At 35.3% G+C, this 23,889-nt stretch overlaps 1 protein-coding gene across 2 annotated transcripts in view; it reads left to right on the top strand.

The window, feature by feature from the left end:
* The window catches only part of MYO10_3 (Unconventional myosin-X), a 99,781-nt gene that overhangs the window by 24,032 nt on the left and 51,860 nt on the right, over positions 1-23,889 (top strand). The window contains exons 17-23 of one of the 2 annotated variants that reach the window (XM_051213370.1): positions 190-522; positions 13,341-13,386; positions 15,062-15,088; positions 15,878-15,983; positions 17,433-17,590; positions 18,864-18,962; positions 22,620-22,694. In XM_051213370.1, coding sequence (XP_051069344.1) covers positions 190-522; positions 13,341-13,386; positions 15,062-15,088; positions 15,878-15,983; positions 17,433-17,590; positions 18,864-18,962; positions 22,620-22,694 — 844 coding nt within the window. Of the gene's footprint in view, positions 1-189; positions 523-13,340; positions 13,387-15,061; positions 15,089-15,877; positions 15,984-17,432; positions 17,591-18,863; positions 18,963-21,992; positions 22,695-23,889 lie in introns of those variants that run through there. The other variant, XM_051213371.1, reaches the window with a different exon arrangement.

Raw genomic sequence — 23,889 nt, 5'->3', positions numbered from 1 at the left:
CTGTTTACATATTTAGCTAGTTTCTTTGTTCAGTAAAATATGGTCTTATCAGTAATTAAATTATTTATCAACCATAATGGATGTTTTTAATTGTTAATTAATAACTATTACTGTTTTTTTAAATAGTTACTTGTTAATCTGCGTTGTTTTCTTAATTTTTTTTCCATGGAATTTTTCCTGATGCTTTAGTTATTCATTTTTACTGAATTATGAAAAACGTAAACAATTAAAGAATATAGTAGATACTCGTGAATCAACAGCTTGGATATTAATGAATATCAATATTCCTTTTGGAAATCGAACACCTATACAAAAATGTGTTGACTATGAATTTGGTAAAACTAAATTATTTCTACGAAATCAGTTAGCTGTGAATTTGGAATCGCTTCGTACAATTAAAGAGTTATGTGCTGCTAGAACTATTCAACGAGCATGGAGACGACGTGATAATGGATTGATTGAAAGAGCACGTCGTAATGCAGCTAGAGTTATTCAAGCATGGTATAGAGGATGTATGACAAGGTGAGATATGTATTACAAAAAATAAAAGTGGTTTCTTATTTCAGAATGTTACATAAACGAAAACTTTATTATGAGCAAAAGCTATAAATCAAGTATTTTGAAGATGTTTATCACTTTGATTAGAGTAAATCCAACTTTGTTTTGGCCAAGTGGTTTAGCTGTAAACATGGTTAACAATATTGTTTATTTTGTAACGACTATCATTCGTTTTCACCGTACCTACCTGTTTTCAGGTCGTTAGGCGATACATATTAAACATTATCTTATCTCATACGGTTATATTTGTTAAGTACTCGGAAGTATCTCTTGATTTAACATATTAACATGATTTCACGGTTTTTATATTTACCAATACTACTAGAATAACGTAGTTGTTGGAAATAGTATTGTTTTTTTTGTTATAAAATAACCGTTTTATTATGTAAGCGGGTCTCTTGTGAAAGATCTGGTTCCTATACTTACAAAAATGATTGAAATTCACCCATTCTCTTTTGATGTATTAATTTGTAAGTGGAGTAAAGCGATTTGGTTTACAAGTTTTTATATTACTAGTGGCAAAAACCAACATAATGGCAAATATCAAATAAACTTCATCATTTGACACTAGTTGCATATTATTATTCGTTTATTGTACTAGTAAAGTTAATGATTTGTAAGAATTATCATGTTTAGTTCATTTCTCCTATAACCTTGAAAAAATAGTGTTATAAAATAATGTATTTTATTGTTTATAATACTCTGTAACTAAGCCACAACAATACTCTACATTATGTAACTAGTACACTTTGAAATTGATAAATCATATTGTTTGAATGCTTCTTGTTATACTTAGTCGTCGCCGGTTGTTGTGTCAGAAGCGCTTATCACTTATACTCGGAACGGGGGACCTCTTCTATTCCCATGATGCGAAAGTAAGAACACAAAGACTAGTATAAGTAAAAATTTATTAACTCTCAAGACACGACATTGACGATCCTAGTCGTTAATACACTCATTTATATATTGATTGTACACATACTTTGATTAATAATTAGAATGAAATCACATATATAAAAAATACTCAGTTATGACAAATCATATGCTGAGCATGGTTCATGTCAATTGAATACACAAATATTGTATGTTATACAGAATAAGATATCATACGAGAAAACGAAGCAAATACTACATTGAGTAATCATTACATTGAATCATAACGGAAGTACGGTTGAACAAAACTCATTATCAGTAGATCAATCGAATTTTGACTTTTCTTCCCATCATATCAGAAATAGTTAACTACTGTATTATTTTTAAAAACATTTCAAATTTGTTTTAGGGATACTGTAGAAATTTATTTTTAATATCCTAGTTTCTGTTATATCAGTAGTTAGCTGATATGAAATAAATACACAGAATGAGTATCCCAAGATCAGTTTTCACACAAATTCCAAACATCTTGTCCATATGATGTTGATCTAGTTTGATTGGTTGAAATACTTTGTAAGTTGTTCGTTTACTTCTTGGTATTATTAAACCGTTTGAGATGCAGTTATTTAGATTTGAGTGATCTCATAAAAAGGATGATTTGACGAGATTGTGAAAGCTGATGTTGTGATGTGCAGGATTGATCAACACTTGACCGTTTGGTGATCGAACCATTAGTTCATGCACATCAACCACTCCACTATCCTACAAATATGGATTGAATCATCTCAAAAAGATATTAATTCTCATGATAGACTGATATCGTATTTAACAACGCTGAGGTTGGACTTATTAGTCCCAAATAAATTGAGCATTGAGTAGAAAGTAAATAATAAATATATTTTTTGGTATATCCCAATAAGTATTTCTGACGTTTCGTGACTTAATGTAAGCCACTTCTTCAGAGTGTATGAACAACCGAAATAAATTAACACAAGTCGAATCAGTTTGTACTATTTGAACTTTTAATTTATTTCGTTTATTTTTTCAATCTGAAGAAGTCGCTTAAATTAAGTCACGAAACGTCAGAAATACAATTTTCTACTCATTGAGACATGACAAAAAATATATTTATTATTGGTACCATATGGTTCATAATTAAAAACTAGGGAGCAATCGACGACCGTTTCGCTTTTATTTGGTAAACTCTTCAAAATATTTGACTTCTTGTAAGTTGATTGTTGAATGATCCGATACTATGTGGAAGAAGCTGTCCAGTACTTTGTCGTTTTCGTTAATACTAGACTGTTGTTTATGTTTCATCATCATATGCGTTTGAGTGATATAAACTAATTCATTGTCGCCGAAAAATCACCTTAATGTCGTTGATCTATCCTGCTATGGAAAGAAGTAGGTTTTTTATTCACTTATCATGTGTACACTACTACATAGGTTAATTTGAAATTCCTCAACTATGAGATCGGTTTTGAACTAAACAATTACGAAATCTCAGTGAGTTGTTAAAACTATACTCAATCAACATTTGAAAAAACAAAATAAATTATTCATAAATAATATGCCGTATGTTATATAATTTTTTTCTCAAGTGGACGAGTCACTGACTGCTTTTCTAAACTCAGTTATCACACTTTCACTCGTATGAAATTTGGTTCTCTGTGAAAAGTAGTTCTCAATAAATGGAGAAAAAATATATATTCACAGTAAATACGCAATACTGATTTTTATTATTTATAGTTGACTTTTGCTTGAAAGATCGATTTCAATCAATGATCATCCAATTTCTAGACCTGAAAAATTCTTTGGTAGTTTTAAAAACAATCTATTCTCTTTTTCATTAATCAATAAAGCGAAATACAATGGAAACTCATGTTACTGTAGTCGCAAAATTACATACAGTAAATATGTGTGCACTCCCACACACATGAATATGTATCAATTGATCAATAGGCATGAAAATCATAACTATTATAATGTGCAGTAGAGATGTTGGTAAACGTTTTGTTTACATAAAATTTAGGAATGTATCTTCGTGTTTTACTTTACCTGATACCATGAGTAGATGAAAAAGTTTTTATTAACCATGAAAACGTTATCTAGGTGAAGTCGAAAAAGCATAACACAAACAGACAAATAGTTTGCGAACGACATTAGTGTGTATGTTTAAACAGAAAAATAATAATAACCTCTCTCTCTCTCTCTATATATATATATATATATATATATATATATATATATATATATATATATATATATTCATTTATTTATTTATTCAACATTACACAAAACACCTTAGTTACAAATTATGTATCTATTTTCAAAGCAACTTTAATTTATTAAAAGATGGTGAAACTTAGTGGCAAAGATAATATTCAACTCTGGATCTCTCTTTAGAAGTTCAGTCTTTTTATGATTCAGTACTAACACGTAAAGAGATTTTCACGAAATATATTTGCATGATCTATCCTTTTCTTACTTACTTTTTGACAAAAAGAAGAATTATCTCACTCATTTGTCTTGGTTTCGTTCATAGTAGCACAATAAGTATCTTTCCTTACTTATCTTATAACATTTCAATACGTTTCATTCGTTGACATTTTTTCTCAAATTAAGCCTTCTTCTTTTACATCATTAGATCGTCCTTTTTTTCAGCATCGTATGTTCTAACTAACCTCCAAGGTCATCAGGGATAATAAATTTTAATCACTGAAAAATCCCCATTATATTAAAATACAACTGTATGAACGAAGAATATTCTTTTCAATATTTTCTCATCAGGTTCTACAATTATAAATCCAAATTAATAATCCATAAAATTGGCCAGATTTAAGGCAGAGTACATCCTTTGGAAATTGTAATATGTGAATTAAGAATTGTTGTTTGCTATCAAATCAGATCGTTAATGTTAGGGCTGACTAATATGAAGTTGCTAACTTGAATCAGTTTATAAGTGAAATGAAATTGTGCGATAAATGATCAGAATAAATATGGTCAACATGGGGTGAGAGAGGAAATAATGAAATAAAAATCGGGAATTAAGTAATATGTAGGATAATATGAATTAGGTCAGATACAGTAGATTTAGGGGTGGATATTGAATAAATTCCTCAAAAAGGTTATCAAGTGTAATGATAATAACAATAACAATGATAAAGATGATAATCACAGTGGTAAAGATAATAATAATAAGTTTGGGACATAAAATGAGCATTGATCAAATTTATGCCACCATATTATAAAATTGATTATTAACTAGTTGGTGTCAAAGTTGGCCAGGGTAAAAGGAGTTTCATGCAATTGGTTCCTTTTATGAATTTAAATAAAGCAAGAACAAATATTGGTGCAGAATAGTATGAATTCATATTATTTCGAGGTTTCTCGTCAGCTGCTTACAAACCAAAAAATGTGATAGAATTTTTACATTGAGATAGAGTGAAAACAAATGACATAGATGAGTGTAAATAACTGGGTTACAATAATAACTATATATATATATATATATATATATATATATATATATATATATATATATATATATATATATCCTTTCCAGCTCCTTCCAGTTGTAATTCATCTTTTTCATACCTGCTTCTATTATCCGACGTAATGTGTTCTTTGGCCTTCCTCTTTTTCGCTTCCCTTCAGGATTCCAAGTTAGGGCTTGCCTCGTGATGCAATTTGACGATTTGCGTAATGTATTTCCTATCCATTTCCATCGTCTTTTCCTAATTTCTTCTTCAGCTGGAAGCTGGTTTGTTCTCTCCCACAGAAGGCTGTTGCTGATGGTATCCGTCCAATGGATGTTGAGTATCTTGCGTAGACAGCTATTTATAAATACTTGTACATGTTTGATGATGGTGGTTGTTGTAGTTCTCCAAGTTTCAGCTCCGTACAGTAGAACTGACTGCTTTGATGTTCGTATCGAAGATTCTCACCTTGATATTGGTTGAAAGTTGTTTCGAGTTCCATATGTTCTTCAGTTGTAGGAATGCGACCCTTGCTTTGCCAATCCTCGCCTTTACGTCTGCATTTGAACCTCCTTGTCCATCGACGATGCTTCCTAGGTATGTGAAGGACTCTACATCTTCCAGAGTTTCGCCATCAAGAGTGATTGGATTGCTGTTCTCCGCTTTGAATTTGAGGACCTTGGTTTTCCCCTTGTGTATACTGAGGCCTACTGATGCAGAGACTGCTGCTACACTGGCTGTCTTCATCTGCATTTGTTCGTGTGTACGCGATAGGAGGGCTAGGTCATCTGCGAAGTCCAAATCGTCTAATTGATTCTGAGCTGTCCATCGTATTCCGTGTTTTCCTTCAGATGTTGAGGTCTTCATAATGCAGTCGACCACCGGAAGAAAGAGGAAGAGTGAAAGAGTAAACAGCCTTGTCTGACTCCAGTCCTTACTTGGCGTGCATCTGTCAGCTGTCCTCCATGCACGACTTTGCATAGTAGTCCGTCGTATGAGTTCCGTATGATGTTGACGATCTTTTCAGATACTCACACCATAGTGTCGAAGAAGTTTCCATAAAATCCTCCTATTCACACTGTCAAATGCCTTCTCATAGTCAATGAAGTTGATGTACAGTGTTGAGTTCCACTCAATTGATTGTTCGACGATGATCCGTAGTGTTGCAATTTGGTCTGTGCACGACCGATCCTTACGGAATCCAGCTTTTTGATCTGGAAGTTGGGCGTCTACTGCATCTTTCATCCGGTTCAGCAACACTCTGTTAAAGACTTTCCCTGGTACTGACAGTAGAGTAGTGCCACTGTATTTTTTACATTTGCTCAGATCTCCTTTCTTTGGAATCTTGACGAGGTGTCCTTCTTTCCAATCCATCGGCACTTGTTCCTCCTCCCAAATCTTTTTGAATAGAAGGTGAAGCATGTTTGTAGTTACTTCGATGTCTGACTTCAGTGCTTCAGCTGGTATATTGTCGGGTCCTACTGCTTTCCCGCTCTTGATTTGTCTGATGGCCATTCTGATTTCTTCCGTCGTTGGTGGGTTGACATCTATAGGAAGATCTGTGTGTGCTGCTCCGATGTCCGGTGGATTCGCTGGAGCCGGCCTATTCAGGAGTTCCTCGAAGTACTCTACCCATCTGTTCCGCTGTTCTTGAATTTCGGTGATTGGCCTGCCTTCTTCGTCCCTTACCGGTCTTTGTGGTCTATTATATTTCCCTGCTAGTTTCTTCGTTGTATCGTAAAGCTGTTTCATATTTCCTTCTCTTGCAGCTTTTTCCGCCGTCGTTGTTAGTTCTTCCACGTACTTCTTCTTGTCAGCTGTAATGCTCTTGCTCACTTGTTTGTTTGCTTCAATGTACTCAGCTTGTGCTTGGACTTTCTGTGCTCGTGTTCGGCTGTTGTTAATTGCTATCCTCTTGTTCTTCATTTCTTTGATCTTGTCCAGTGTTTCTATGGAGATCCATTCCTTATGATGGTGCTTCTTGAGGCCCAAAACCTCTTGACACGTTGAAGTTAATGCTTATTTGATACTTTTCCAGTTGCTCTTGGTCGTAGTTTCTTCTTCTTTCAATAGATCCTGTAAGGCTTGGAACCTGTTGTTGAGAACTATCTTGAATTCATTGGGTTTGTCAGTATCTCGAAGGAAGGCTGTATTGAACCTTTGTAGTGCTGTTTGTCCAGTTTTCCAGTTCTTCTTTAGATTCAGTTTTAAATTGGCCACAACTAGATGGTGATCTGAAGCTATATCAGCTCCTCTCTTGGTTCTCACATCTTCCATTGTCCTTCGGAATTTTTTGTTGATGCAAATATGATCTATCTGGTTCTTTGTAGTGTGGTCCGGTGAAATCCATGTAGCTTTATGTTTACGTTTGTGTGGAAATATTGTGCCGCCTATGACCGATTTGTTGAAGGCAAACAGATTTGCAAATCTTCCCCCATTTTCGTTTCTCTCTCCCAGTCAATCCATGTTGTCCCATGATATCTTCATATCCGGTGTTGTCTATTCCGACTTTGGCATTTAGATCTCCCATCAGAATGGTGAGGTCGTTTCTTGGGCACTTCTCTATGATTGACTGCAGCCGCTCGTAGAATTGATCTCTAATGTCGTCGTTGCTATCATTGGTGGGGGCATAATATTGGATAATATTCATTGTGATCCCCTCCTTCTTTGTTTTGAATGATGCTTTGATGATTCTGGATCGGTGAGATTCCCATCCTACAAGTGCATTTCGTGCTACTTTGGACAGCATAAGAGCGACTCCCTGAGTGTGTGGAGCATTTTCCTCTTCGTGACCGGAGTATAGCAGCATCTCTCCCGTATTTAGCCTTTGTTGTCCAGCTTGTGTCCGATGGGTTTCGCTGATTCCCAGTACTGCCAATTTGTATCTCCTCATTTCCGTTGCTATTTGACTGGTCTTCCAGGTCTCCCACATTGTCCGTACGTTCCATGTACCTATAAAAATTGTTGCCCTGGTTGTTAGAAGGGGCATCGGCCTCGTGGCTTCGGAAGGAACTCGGCTTTCACCATGAAGCGTCATAATTCCTCTAAATGAAGATCTTCTAACTCCCAGGGCAGAGTTTAAATGGTTTGAATTATTTTTTCTGGTAAGCGTCTTTTAGCGAGTTAGTTTTCTACGGGATGAGGTCGCTAACCCCATGCCCAAACCCTCCTCCTTTATCCGGGCTTGGAACCGGCAGTAACTCTAGATGAGCTGCAGGCGGAGTGGCTGAACATATTTTTTTTGGATGCAAAGCTCTGGCTTTTTGATCCGAATAGCAATTGCTTCAGCCGTCTATAGGATTTAGGTAGACTTCTGTTAGCATTATCGATTATCGCAAAAGATTGCTCCATGTTGGCTGTATATCCTATCTGAACTATATGGTCTAAAATGGAGCTGTTGATCGTTTTGACTACACCTTTGCTTAACCATACGGGGAGGTGCTCACGAGCCCGAATGTACAAATTCCTAGAACATCTTCCAATATAAATGGCTCCACAGGAGCAGTTGAATTGATAGACACAAAAGAGGTGGCTAGTCTACGTAATTTATCTTTCAACCTTGGAATGATTATTGATCGTGTAGGGAACATTAGTTATAGTTTACCTGTGTTAAAAGTCCTTTGAATTGATCTGCTTAACTTAAGTTTTAGCATTTCACTCGGTGCATCGCCTCTGAATTGTAAGCGTATATACAGAACCTTTTTATCTACAGTTGGGCATTCTCTATGCTATCTTCTATTGGTTATGTTTTTATTTATAAATTTCTCGGGATATCCATTTTACTTCAGTGTTCTGTATAATACCTTTGTTTCATCTTCAATCGTATCCACAGAGCATATATTCTTGATTCTATGATGCAATGTCTTAATAAGGTTCCTTTTGTATTGTTGCTACCTTGAAGTGGTGGTCGGGCTTGCCTATCAGGATGAAGCAACCGAGCTATACTGGCTGGAACAACCGTTCCTCAAGGTCCTACCATGTCAGACAGGTCGGTTGAAGAGCGGCAAGACTAAAAGCAACAAACCCAAGGTCCGAAGGCGAAGCCGTACTGCTGACTGTACAGGGGTGTGACAGCAGTAAGGTGTTTCCTTCAGACAACCAGCATGACAGCGATGCTGCCTTCCCACAAGGAGGGGTGGGGTTAGAAAAGGTCGACCCTAAAAATCCACACCTTGCTTTATCCCACGGATATCCGTCTCCGGCGGTAAGGTCCCAAAAAGTACGGAGCTAACACAAAGATTACCCATAAAAAGGTGTGTGACCGACCTCAAGCAGTTGTTCCTTGGGCACTTCGGTCACGCTCTCAGGTCACTAAGACTACCTCTAATCAAATTTCCTTTTCAGGTACCTCCAGAACAACCCTTCCACGGTGTGGGCAACCGGGAAGTGATAGCCGCCCTCATACCTCTAACAGCACTCAAGACCACTGTATTCCTAATCAACCTCCGTCTTCACTTCCTATTACTCCTCGTACATCGACTTTCACCTCTAAACTTCCTTTTTCGGCTTCCTCCTCAAATGTCATCATAGCCAACGATTCTAGTGCTCAAAACACTGTCCCAGGTCCACTGAAACCTCGCTCCAAACTACACATTGGAGCCTTCAACGTACGCACCCTATATCAAATCGTTCAACAGGCTTCCTTAGCTAGAACCCTAGAATCTTGTACGATTGATGTATGCTGTGTCTCCGAAACACGCATACAGGATTCCAGTGTGGTCATTCACTTGACCTCACCTCGACAAAACGGAGAGCCAACGAGATACACCCTCCGTGTATCTGGTGACCCGACGGCCAGCCCTCATGGACTGGCAGGAGTAGGGATAGCACTAATCATGAGGGCGGAACAAGCACTGTTAAAGTGGATCCCCATTAACAGTTGTTTATGTGCTGTTCGGCTAAACGGCTCCGTAAGAACTCGGAAGGATAGAGACACACGTCGTTGCCTTTTTGTCGTTTCTGCCTACGCTCCCACCGACTGCAGCTCAGATGAAGTGAAAGATGAATTTTACAGAAAGCTATCTGAACTTCTTCAGAAAGCTAAACGTTCAGACATAGTACTTGTAGCAGGTGATTTTAATGCCCAGATAGGTAGTTTAAACCAAACAGAAAGGCATTTAGGTGGATATTTTAGTATTCCGACACAACGAACAGATAATGGTGATCGTCTGCTGCAACTATGCTCAGACAATCGTTTATTTTTAGCAAACGCAAATTTTAAGCATAAGGAGGGACATCGTCTAACATGGCGACCCCCTACACCAAACCAACGATGGACTTAAATAGACCATATTGCCATCAGTCATCGTTGGAGAGGGTCGGTAGAAGATTGTCGCTCATTCTGGAGTACGTGCTTGGACTCCGACCATGCCCTAATACAGGCACGCATCTGCTTGCGCCTCACTCGACGCAAAAATGCCACAGTAAAAAGACCCATTAGAACTTAATTGAGTAGCGAGAAAACCAAAAGTAGGTTCCAGGAACAACTGAGGTCACAATTAGGTAGTTCTGAAGACGAGGCTGACCCAGATGTTGCTTGGGAAGATATACAAACAGCTGTGGAAACAGTAGTGACATCTATCAGTGTTTTAAACCACAGGGTTACAAATAACCAATGGATTTCCTCAAGGTTTATTGCACTGATGGATTCTCGTAAACTCATCCCATCAGGCTCTGAACACGATGAAGAGCGACAACAAATCAGATCTAAGTTAAGCAAAATTCTAAGGAACGACCGTGAGCAGTGGTGGGAAACGAAAGCAAAAGAGATGGAAAGGGCGGCGGCTATAGGGAACACAAGACAGCTCTACAGACTAATAAAAGAAACTGGAATTAATAAGTCAAGTGTAAGTGAGACTATTTCGGAAAAAGACGACACCCTCATCTGCTCCCAGTCCAGACGTTTAGAACGATGGGCGGACCATTTCAGAGAACAGTTCAACTGGCCTTCAGCTACTCTACAACTACCCTCCATTCCCAGACAGTGAATGGAACACTGAAGTAGGTCCCCCAACTCTTGCTGAAGTTCAAAAGGCTATAGTTAATCTGAAACGAGGAAGGGCAACTGGTCCAGATGGATTGGCTCCAGAGGTCTTTAAGGATGGTGGTCCAATTTTAGCGATTAGGTTGACTAATATTTTAGCTAAGATCTGGGAGTTAGACGTTATTCCATCTAACTGGTCACAATCACTTATCGTCCCAATATATAAGAAAGGGTCAAAATCATCCTGTGACAACCACAGAGGGATTAGTTTAACTAATATAATATCTAAAATACTAGCCTCGATAATTATTAGACGCCTAACTAAGACTCGTGAACAGCAAACACGAGAGAATCAAGCTTCAGACCTGGTCGTGGCTGCATCGACCACATATTCACCATTCGTCAGATTCTAGAACATAGGCATACTTATCGACGTCCGACAATGGTGGTCTTTCTTGACTTGAAAGCAGCATTTGACTCGGTAGACCGCGAGATTCTGTGGCAGTGTCTGTCATTGAAAGGCGTACCTCAGAATTACATAAACCTTGTGAAGGCTCTTTACTCGAACTCTACTAGTCGAGTCAGAGCTTATGGCGAACTGTCGTCTGCTTTTGCAACCTCAAGTGGTGTCCGTCAAGGCTGTCCACTTTCTCCATTTCTGTTTAACTTGATCATAGACCTACTGATGGAAATAACATCCCCGTCGACTGAATCCTCGGGTATTGATCTCCTACTAGGAGGTCCACTTATCGACTTAGAATACGCAGATGATATAGTCCTGTTTGGTGAAGACGCTGATAGAATGCAGTCTTTTGGTTGCACTAAGCAACAATGCCAGAATGTTTGGAATGCTCTTCTCTCCCTCTAAATGCAAGTTGTTGCTTCAGAACTGATCTGCGTCAACACCTGAACTATGGATAGGGAGTGAAGTAGTCGAACGCGTCGACAACTTCACTTATCTTGGAAGTCTGATCAGCCCAAATGGGTTTGTGTCTGACGAAATCTCAGCACGGATGTATAAATGTGCCTGGTCCTACATTTTAGTTGACTAACTGTTTGTATATTGACCCGTCCAGGTAATTTTCCTATTTATGTTTCTTTTTAGCGACCCGTCTTTCCTCCTTGTAAGTAGAACATCTAGAAAGGCTATTCTACCCCGATTTTCCTTCTCCCATGTAAATTTTATGGACGGGTGAACAGTATTGAAACGCTCTAGTGTTTCTAGGATGTCCGTCTGGTTGTTACAAAGGATGTATCATCCGTATATCGGTAGTAAAATGAAAACTTATCGATCTCTTGTGCTAGTTGGCCGTTTTCTAGTTTAGAGAGGAAAATGTCTGCCAATATGGGACACAGGGCTGAACCCATCGCGACACCATCTATTTGTATGTAGATTTCACCATTGAATTTGAAATGTACAGTCATAGTACATTTTAGTAATAATTCTTTGATGATCTTCACAGGATTGTCGTTTCTATTTCTTGTTCTCTAAGTTGTTCACAAATATATTCAACAGCTTCTCTGAGTGGAACATTTGTGAACAATGATGTTACGTCAAAGGACATCATCGTTTGATCTTTCGTGTTTATGTTTCTTATCTTTTCGACGAATTGGAATACATCCTTAATACTATGTTTGACCAGGCGTTTATGGAGAGGTTTCAAAACGGTTACTAATCACTTTGCTACAGTATGATATGCGGAATCGTATTAGCACTTGGTCTAAAATTCTGTGATACGCGAAACCGCATAAATCAAATTGATACGGATATCCAATTTCAAAACCTAAATCGTCGTTTTGAATCAGTTAACAAATTATCAGAAATCATGCCACTTGATTTCGAAAATTTTGAAATAATCTAAATAGCAAGATATGTAATGGACACTTTTGGTTGCAGCGTCAAATAATAGTTGTTAATTCTTTGTGAGTAAAGAGCAGTTTTCCAAAGTTTTTAAATATTTCTTTATCTAATATTTGCTAAGTACGATACACTGTTGAAGGTATTTTTATTAATTTTTTTGGAAGTATACAATATAAGTAGATTTATCCTAAAGGAATGCAAAATTAATGAAACGTTTCTGGATTTATCAACACATTCATGAATCTACCAACATCAATATTAGTATTCAGGGAAAAATTGATTCTGAACTGAAATTACCTATAAGATTTTAACATTTTATCACTAATAACTTAATGACTGCAGATATAGAGAAATAATTCTGGTATTTTTTACAGAACTATTTCATTCACTTTTATTTTATTAACTCGAATAAACTTTTCTTCATTATCAAACCTGATTTCCTGTTCTTTATTTAAGATAATGAACCAGAAAATAAATTATCATTTATCGTTTCATATCCCTTTAAGTTTCGTGTTGATTTAGATTTTCGACTTATCACTTGTAATTGATTTTTTACGTTTTGTTTTTTACTTCTGTGTTTCAGACGTCAGCACGCCGATATCGTTCAATATTTAGCAAATAGAAGCAAGGTAAATATACTTGTCATACTTTATTCCTGTCTTTTTTGTTTGAATCTTCTCATTGATGTTTAGGACTGCAATTGATCAGTCTCTTCTTGACTCATGTGCATCCTGTACGGATTGCCTGGATATTTCTTTGAGTCACAAGTATTATAAGCAAGAATGGATGGTGTTAAGCAGTGGAAGATTCAAACAACCAATACAAGGATGAATTAAACTTCACTCCATTGCATAAGCTTGTGAGTATATGGACTCAGGAGTTAAGTGGATAACGCAATGGGTTCGAGTCTCGGAGTGAACGTAAACTCTGGATTGCAGGTACATCTACATCCAGCTGACCACTCCCAAATAGGACGAAATGCACGTCCTAGATCTCATTGCTAGTTACCATCCACCTCTACTTATAATACTTTTACATTTTTATGATTATGTATTACATTTAATCAGTTAGATAACTAATAAATCTATAGATGACTTTTGTCAGTTTTCACTGTCACAGTTAATTAATCTATTAATTTTGAAGAAATGTTAGAAAAGTACATATATAATATCTTGATGTATAAACTCTCGTTTGTGATGTAAATTATAGATTATAATCATATATTGAAAGATGATGAAGATTTACAACTTGAATGATTTATTCTTTCAGAGAAGTGGTTTTCAGTTGCGAGATTTTTCTTGTTCTTAATGATTTTGTCGTTATAATATGAATATTTTATTTAAGCTTTAAATAAGAACATTTAGAAGATACTTTTGATATGAAAGTGAATCAACACGACTCAATACATCGAATGGTTAATAGATAAGAAAACATCAACGATGATAATCGTACTCGAATGAGAAACGAAAAGACAGAAATTTTTACAAACGTATCATACTTTAAGAATAGTCATTGGGATAAATAAATATCAAAATGTTATAGTGTTGTACAACACAAAGTAGCAAATAAAGATGTATGTCAGTTACATGATGGTGCCAGATTACAATGGTCTTAATATGTCAAAATGTAAAAAGTTCTGATGTTAACTAATATCGTTCCAACTTCAAAAGCTACCAAAATACTGATTTCAGTCAACGCTAACAAATGACCAGAATAGCAATGAATTTTTCACCCTTAAACTGTTTCACTTAGTGAATACAGTACTACCAAGAGATCATGTTTATTATAGATTCGTGACTTTAATTAATAGCATAATTTGTTGGTTGGCTAAATGATTCTGTTTCCTTATTTTACGTAAAATTCTTATTCGAGCAAGTTATTTAATGAGATATTCAGCGATTATATTGTTATATCTATGATATGTAGAAAAATTAATAAACTTAAAAGAATAGATGCGTATTAACTATATTATCGAGTCTGATGAACTATTTATTCATTAATTTTCATCCAGCACTATTTGAACTGAATGTAAAATCTGGTAAAACCCATTAATAAAATCAAATTTTTTAAGTAGAAATACCAAATAGATTTATTGACTGTTTTAATTGAAGCAAGAAGTCGAATTTATAAAGCCTAACTGATCCAAAAAAGGTTTAGATGAATAATTCATGTACAGCCGAAGCTTTAACAATTCACCATTTCAAACTCAAACTAATCCTAATCACTTTAATTTAATTGCTACTCGTAATCTATAGAAGATGCTTACGATAAAATATGCTAATTCTTAAATGTTCTTAATCATAGGAGCAACAAATCGGTGCACTAAAAGAAGTGAGTTAATCACTTATAAATTTACATTTATTTGTTATTCATCATTCTGCTATAACAAAGTAGCTTTCGCTTATTGTATTGGTTTAGTAACTTGAAGAGTAAACTTAAATATGATTACTGTCCAATTGCAATAAACTTATTTCCAAGATTGGTGAAACATTAAGTTTCTTCCAACTCTCAAAAGCAATCTTTAATTAACAAAATTTCAATCTTCTGTTATCGTATTTCTTGCAATCTAAACTTCTTCATGGTTATTTGATATGGATATGCTGGAAAATTCACTGCTCCTAATTTTCACTTTTATTAAGATAAGTGAATTAAACAAAGTTACAAAGATAACGCATAAGATTTGGTAGAGAGGTTTTATAGAGATCAGAATTATTTGTAGATAGTATTAGATACGAAGTGACTTCAGTTGGGATATCAATAAAAACTTGTGAACAATAAACAGCTGTCTATTCTCAATATGGAATTCCTTAATGGTACAGACTGGTGATCCTGACAAAAGTTTAACCTATCCCTAGCTTCTCACATTCTAATCTCACTTCTTTCTTCAGAACTGTAGTTATCATGTTTCAATATCTGTCAGAGGTGAAATTAATTTCTCTCCTTTTCTTGTCATCTATTTAACTACTTTTCTCATATCGATTTATGACTTGTCAAAGTTAGGTTTAATACAGATTCGTACAACGTCCTACTAGCTGCCGTTTATAATTTAGAATAATTTAATTAAAAATGGCATTTTCTAAAATTTTATCATTATCCTTCAATTAATTTATTTGTTTTTAGGATTATTCGAAAATCGAAAAACCTGTTAAATCGTTAAGTGAATCTGAAATAGAATGTTTAGAAGTCCCGAGTGATTTAGCTTATATCTTACAACATCGTAAAATATGTAAGTGATCCGTTTTTCTTATTTTTCATATTATTTTATTATTAATCCGTATGTAATATGTTTTAATTTATTGATGTGATTATACTATCTACCACAATAAAACTTTCAGTGAAAATAGTCAACGCGTATACATACCATATTAACTTGATAATTCATGTTATTTCAAATGAAATTTGTTTATTAATGAAGTTTGATATGCGGTAGTGTTTATGAATAATAAATTTAATGGTTTCCGTAAATAAATGACTAAAAGACTTATCAAATGAAAAAGTTGCCAAATATAACAGTATTAAATTAAATAACATATAACAAGGGTGGTAGTTGAATGATATTATGAATATAGTGTGCAAAAAAGAACGGAAATAAATCTATTAATAAGCTGGTAAAAGTTGCCTTATGAGTACATTACGTTTTGATGTTGGGACCTACTCTAAAAATCACCGGAAAGTTGCTTTGATTTTTTTTAAATAATCAGAAACATTTAAGTTTTCAATAATGAATCTGTGTGATCTCTTGTTTACTTCTTTACGTAACGAACCATATGTATTAACAAACCTGTTTACCTAAGAAGTAATTCGTTAGTACATATGAAATATATTATTTGTAATTTGACATAATGTTCTTACAAAGAATAAGGTTTTAAATGGCTTCTTTCGACAATATTTAATATCAATCAAGTTAATGGTCATACCTAATATTTCATGTTTAATTGTAAAGTTAGGTTCATTTCAGTTTTGTTTAAATTGTTTTGTAGTGTCTTAGCCTCGTTAATCGATCACCATGATGATCGTTATTATAAAAACCCCAACGGTGTTTGAAATCAGTAGGCAATAAGAAGCAGAGACTACAGTGTATTAGCGAATAGCACACACAACCAAGTTATAAAAAACATCGAGTGAATTTGAAGCAGAGAGGCAAATATGTGTGTGCGAGCAAATATTGTCAAACCGAATAAGGCGCAGCTAGGCAAGACAAAGGCTAATAATATGATTCGAGTACACATACACATGTGGAATGATTCATCAAACGATATTTTAAGTGATCAACATTTTAGCTAGAGTCTGTCATGTGATCAAGCGTACACGTTTATACAAATATGGTAGTGGTCATACTAGTACAAAGAAGTATGCAAATTGCTACCGTTCGGATAACATTGTTAAGCTCATAAGAGGGCTTAACCAAGATTATTAGTTATTTTATATTGAGATCATGATCCTATCAATGTTAGACCACCACTGAAAACCTGGAAGCATTTGACCGCCGTTTCATAATAGCAGGGGACTCCTCGTCAGTGCACATCCATGATCATGACGAGAAATCATAGTTTAGATTTATTGTCAGTTGCTTTTTGTAATTCACTTATTTTACGGTCAAATTTATTTTTAACAATATAATTATTCAGAGATTTATGTTTGAATCTTTTGTATAAAAATATCAATAATAATGTAGCCCAAGAATGTTGGCTTCGTAATCATAAGGTAATTAAACCTTCCGGCAGTATACGTCGTTTTGCACCAAATTATGTTTCAACTTCTTGGCAAAAATATGGTAGACCGTTATGGCATGCTGCACCTATTTCACACTTGCTACAAACATCTAGTTCAATGGTACGCTGCGAATTGTAATTTTTTAATCTCAAATATTATGTAATTTCAAAAACGTTTCTAGTTATCTAGTATATTTGAATGTATAATTCATTATTATGAAAAAACGTTATATTCTTACAATTGAGATATCCATCTAATGCATGAAAACGAAAGACAAAACACTTTTATGCTAATTATATCCAATCGTTTCTATTTTGCATACAATGTGAACTCAGTTTCAGCATATGAACTTTAGTTTGTTTTTCGATATCTGTTATGCTAAGTGGTGTAGTGAATGTAAAATATTAGCCAACTGATTATGATCTTTATCATCTAGAATATGTATAAATACCAAACTTACTGATATGGTTGAAATTTTACTGTGCATGTAGTGTATACTTCATAAAATTATCAAGTGTATGAAATGTACAGTGATATAGGTAATTTGTTACGTGAACGTATAATTGCATCATCTTGAAAGTAACAATTTAGTCCATTGAATGTAGCTGCGCAAAGTGACGAGAAATTCGATTATATATAGCAGTGAAATGAGAAGACGGAAACGTTTTTGGACTTTTCTTTTACAATATTAATCATTACATAACAATGATGTAATGCTATTGTAACATGTATTTAGCAATAAAGGCGTTCGAGCTATTTACAACCGACTTACTTAGACCCGTTATTTATCTCGAGGCACAGATAACCGGCCAATGTTCTACAGACAACTCTGTCCTGTGTTCTCTTCACTAGTTGTTCGCAGCTGCCATTCATTCTCTTGCTTTTTGCCTCCACTTCCTGGCCAAATGTATTCTTTGTCTGCCTCTTCTCGTCTTGACCTGAAGATTTCAAGTTGGGGCTTGCTTCGTGGTTCAGCCTGATGATTTCCATAAAGTGTGTGACCTTAGTACTTCTAGCGTCTTTTTCTGTTTTGAATGATGTTTTGATGATTCTGGATCAATGAGATTCCCATTCCACAAGTACTTTTTGTGCTTCCTTGGACAGCATCAGCGCAACTCCTTATGTGTCTAGGGGATTATTATCATGATCATAATACAAAAGTCCCTCCAACAAAGCTGATCTTTTGTTTTCAGATTGTATACAATCGGTTTCGCGTATTCCAACTGCCACCAGGTTGTACGTTTTCGTTTCTACCGCTATTGGAATGATCATTCCAGTTTCCTTCATCCTCTGAACATTCCACGTACCTATATTAGTCGTTTCTATAATATTTATTACCACTTTTGTTTTTGTTATCATTGTATTCCTCTCCGATTTAATCATCTCTTAATAGTCGCAACTTGGCTATCGTGTTGCGCCACGTGAAAGACCAATATTCTTGACTCGACCAACTGAAAAATTGGCTGCAGCTTGTGTAGCTGCTTCAAAACTTGTAAGTTGAATATTAAATAAAGGTTTTATTGATTATTAACACCATTCGTTTGTTTCCAGTTTATCAAGTTGATTGTTAAACTTTTTTGGATATCAGCACTTTCTTAGTGCTGACTGTGCTTTTTTATACAAGTAGGGAATTTGATTAACTAATTTAAGAATATCAACATTTTCCAGTAACCCATCTTTTACTTACCGTTGCTTTATTGATGTTGGCTTCGTTGATAACTCTAAGACATGTATAAATACCTTGGTATAGCGAAGTTGACAATCTATCTGGAATGGTTTGTTTATCCAAGGGATTTACTTGTTCTGAAATGTCTACATTGAATTTTCGGCGAGACTACAATTTATGGACGACATTTGGACGAATCTTGAGTGACCTGGAGAAACATTAACCAATCAGCAAACACTCAGTACAGAGTAAAAATATATTATACAAAACCAAAGAAATAAAGTGGATGCACTTCTTGTACATGGTTCAAAAACTTGTCAAGGTTAGAAAGAGGTTCAGAGGTTCTAAAATCGTAATGCATGCAGCATAGGAAATCATACATATGGCTACAGAATAGTCGGCCTCTGGAGCCATGATAACGTTGCAAAAACTCTTTCAGCCTCGACAACATAGCTTCAAAATTGTTTGTGTGCACTCCGGTTGTTGAGTACACTAAATGCCACTTGTGGATAACGACACGACACACATAACCAAGCCTGGGTAGAAGTCTGTATGCTCTCTAACCATCCGTATATATTGTAGTACCTGGCTGCAGTCAGTGTTATTATTGTCCAGTTCGCAATAATTGTCATAATTTGCCTTAGTTACGAATTATATATAGGGTATTCATCACGAACTGACATCAGCTATAATGCCAAAACTCTACATAGCCAAATGGATGAAAGATCTGTTATCTTATACCTGATTGACTCATCCACAAATTATAGTCCCGCCATTTTATTTGTTATTGCCACTCAATTATCACGTTTTGTATATAATCCCCTGTGCACCAATCGTAAGTTAGCATTAATGTGTGGGCAAGAATGATAATGAATGGTTTTCTGCTGAGTCAGCCGTGTAGATAATCTGACGGGTGTTAGATAAGTTGAATATTCCCCTATACTTTTTATTATTATCGTTGATTGTTCATTGTTGTTGGGTTGTGTCGGTTTTCGGTGTGGAGGTATGTTTACGTTCTATTCAGCCTAATCGCGTAATCTTGATCTGAGTCGTGTTGAAGTCCTGTAGAATAGACGCTGAGAGGGAATCTAGTATAGATATCCGTCTAAGGTAAATTAACGTCCCATACGTGTAAATGTGGGAAACTCAATCGTTATAACAAACATTAAGTACTGAAGTTGGCTCTGTGACCCTAAAATCCCTCAAACGCTCCTGATTGGCTCGTCCATAAATTATAGTCTCGCCGAATTTTCACTTCATTATCAACTGTAGGCTTCACCCTTCTAGATCATTGTGCATTCCATCCTTGAGACTATCATGGTAGTGATAAAAATTATTATCTAGTGTGTTGATATAGTATAATTTGAGCCGAACATCATAATGGCGTGGTTGTGCATTCTTTCGGTTTATTCACCTATATGTTTAAAATATTTCATAATCGTTCATTTTTTATTGCCTTTCTAGTCTTTGTTTAGTAGTAGATCGTTTTTTGATTACGTCCTCTCTACGCAGTCAATGTTTTATTATGTATTTTGTTTACACTATGGTATATCTTTGTGCGTAAGTCTTTATGTGTAGCATCAGTTGTAATGGACATTTTGATCCCATCGCGGCCAAACAGTAGCGTTTCTAGATATTCTTCTTACGAAGAGACCAGATAGACCTTTAAGAAGGAAGTTAAACAAGAAAGTACTAAGACAAGACAATACACAACTTCTCCTAGTCTCGTTTATCCTTATGATCATGATCATACGCTTTTCAGATAGGGTTGTATGAAGAATTCTCTGCATAATACTCTAGAAGACAATCGGTACGACTCAGCGAAGTCAATGAACGACCACTTACTTACGAAAGTGAAACAACGGGAATTCCAAACAGTATATAAAAATTTCTGTTTTTGCATTTTCTATTCAGAAGTTATGCATCCAGTGAAATATTAATGCTTCGGTTGCATAGAACAACTTAAAGAACACCCATTGCAGGAAATCTACTGTTACGGTTTTTAACGCGTCCGAAAATCTTACCAAATGTGACAGATAAATCGGCTTAATGAACAATCTCTTTTTTATCTATAAAATCAGCTGTTCAAGTGGATCATGTTACATTATGAAATGTTTAGTGGATGTAATTTTTGGTAGTCGTGAAGACCTTCCAGCATGCAAATGCACCATTAAAACAGTCAGTAGCTAGATACTCGTCAAGATGCCTGGAGAGATCGTTCTCAATAGTCTTTTGGTTTGTAATTTCCTCTTCAAATACATCAAACTAAGAGTCCTCCAAACGGGAGAAGCTTAAGTAATTTATGCTAAAAAATCGGAGCTACGAACAACCTTAGCCCAACTCAATATTCCGCTCATTATTAAGATGACCTAATTTAATTAATGTACATTTTGCAATTCCATTCCGAATCGATATGAGCAAATACGAGTACTATAGAGAAAAAAACTATTATCGGTACTAGGAAAGGTTTTCAACAGTATTGTTGAAACACATGAATGGTTCAGTAGACACCTAACTTTGAGATCAACAGACCGGATTCCGTGAGGATCAGTCGTGCACTGACCACATTACGACACTACGGATCATCGTTGAACAATCCATTGAATGGAACTCGTCACTAAACATCAGGTTCCTTGCGCACGAGAAAGCATTTGACAGTATGGATAGGAGAATCTTGTAGAACCTTCTTTGGCACTATGGTTTAGCTGAGAAGATCGGAAATATCACACTGAATTCATACGACGGATTACACTGCAAAGTTGTGAGTGGAGAACAGATAGCAGATTCATTCCAAGTGAGGACTGGAGACAGACAAAGCTACTTACTCTCTCCCTTCCTCTCTAGTCTGGTGGTTGACCGGATTATGAAGACCTCCACATCTGAGAGGTGACACGGAATACAATGGACATCTTGGATGCAACTAGACGATTTGCACTTCGCAGATGACCTGGCCCTTCTTTCACAAACACACGAATAAATGCAGATGAAGACAACTAGTGTTGCAGAAGCTTCAATATATATCAAGGAGAGAGAAAGGTCCTCAAATACAACACGGAGATCACCGACCCAGTCACACTTGATGGAGAAACTCTGGTAGAGGTGGAAACTTTCTCGTAGCTGGTCAACAGCATCATCGATGAACAAGGAGAGTGTGGCGTAGACGTGAAGGCAAGGATTGGCGAAGCAAGGGCAACATTTCTACAATTGAGGAATATATGGAACTCAAAAAAACCGTCAACCAACATAGCAGTCAGAATCTTCAATTCGAATGTCAAGATAGTTCTACTGTACGGGGCTGAAACTTGTAGAACTACCACAACCATTATCAAATGTTTATAACCAACCAATGAAAAGCTCTGTGCAATAAAATGGCTACATCTTCCTTTTTCTTCACATTGAGATAAACTATATATCTAAATTACATACATGCATTTGTAAAGTAATTTGTGTGTGCTCATGTGTTTTACTTTTTTACATTTCCAGATTCTAAGGCTACTATTTTTGCCTGAAATTTCGCTGCATGAACAATTTCTGGTTGGAAGTTTTTTATATCAACTGGTTAGTAAAATTTGTATGTGTTTATGTTGATTTTGGTATTTTTTTCCGATTACCTCTACCCACAGAGCATTCATCCGTATATTGATGAATTAAAGCATACAAATCGTTTAATATCACTATACACCTGATATGAAAACATTTTTGCATAATTATATATATATTGGACTATTCAAGACAACAGAATCAATTTATTGGTTTATGTGAAATCAATACAAAGCAACCACGTACTTAGATTTGAATGCAGCTTTAATAACGCCAATCGACGTTAGAATGTTTGGTGTATGGCGAAAATGCAACCTAAGACGTGCGTCTTGTCTTATTCAAGACTTTAGGGGAAATACTGAACTGCGCTTTTGTTCATTTGAATGAGCTAGAATTTTTGAGCATTGAGATTTAATAACTCATCAAAGTCACTGTGTTTATGTGGTTTTAGTACATAGGTTTATGTATATATTCTGATATACTGTTTAATATTTCTTAACAGTAATCAAGAATCGCAGTTTTGTGTCTAATTCCTTTGAATATTCTTATTGCACACTTGTTATAGAGTTATCATCAACGGACATAATATCAATAATGAAAGTTATTATGATTGATAATATGATCAGCTTTAATCAGGTGATATTCTCATTTACGATGACGTTCATCTACTTTGAAAAATCACACCAAAATATTTCATGTATTAAATGTTCCTATGACCTTATACTTTCCGTTATTTTAGATCAGCCTGCTTATTTATTTATTTATTTATTTATTTATTTATTTATTTATTTATTTATTTATTTATTTATTTATTTATTTATTAGTTTTTCAATAATCTATTTAATCTATTGTTACGAACTTTTCACTCCTTATGCACTTGCCTACTGATATTAACTACTTACACATTACATTATTTCTCGCATCAGTATGAACTACAAATGTATTTAGTAGAAACACAAAATACATTTGTATCGAATCAATTTGTTTAATTAATTCACATCATTTTATTGAAAACGAATTTTCTTATTAAAACAATAACTTTAAAATAAATGTGAAGTCATTTTTCTCATGAATTATTAAATTGAAGAAGAGATTCGCAAACATGAAGCACCAAACTAATTAATCCTTTTGATTTTTTTCTTCAATTATACATTAAAATTTCTTTCTAATAAATAATCCGTTAAAACAGTAAAATAAACAGTTTAACTATGAG

Source organism: Schistosoma haematobium, chromosome 3, assembly GCF_000699445.3.
Source record: "Schistosoma haematobium chromosome 3, whole genome shotgun sequence".
Classification (NCBI taxonomy): domain Eukaryota; kingdom Metazoa; phylum Platyhelminthes; class Trematoda; order Strigeidida; family Schistosomatidae; genus Schistosoma; species Schistosoma haematobium.
Note: the sequence above shows the minus strand (reverse complement) of the source record. Positions and strands in the feature narration are given on the sequence as shown.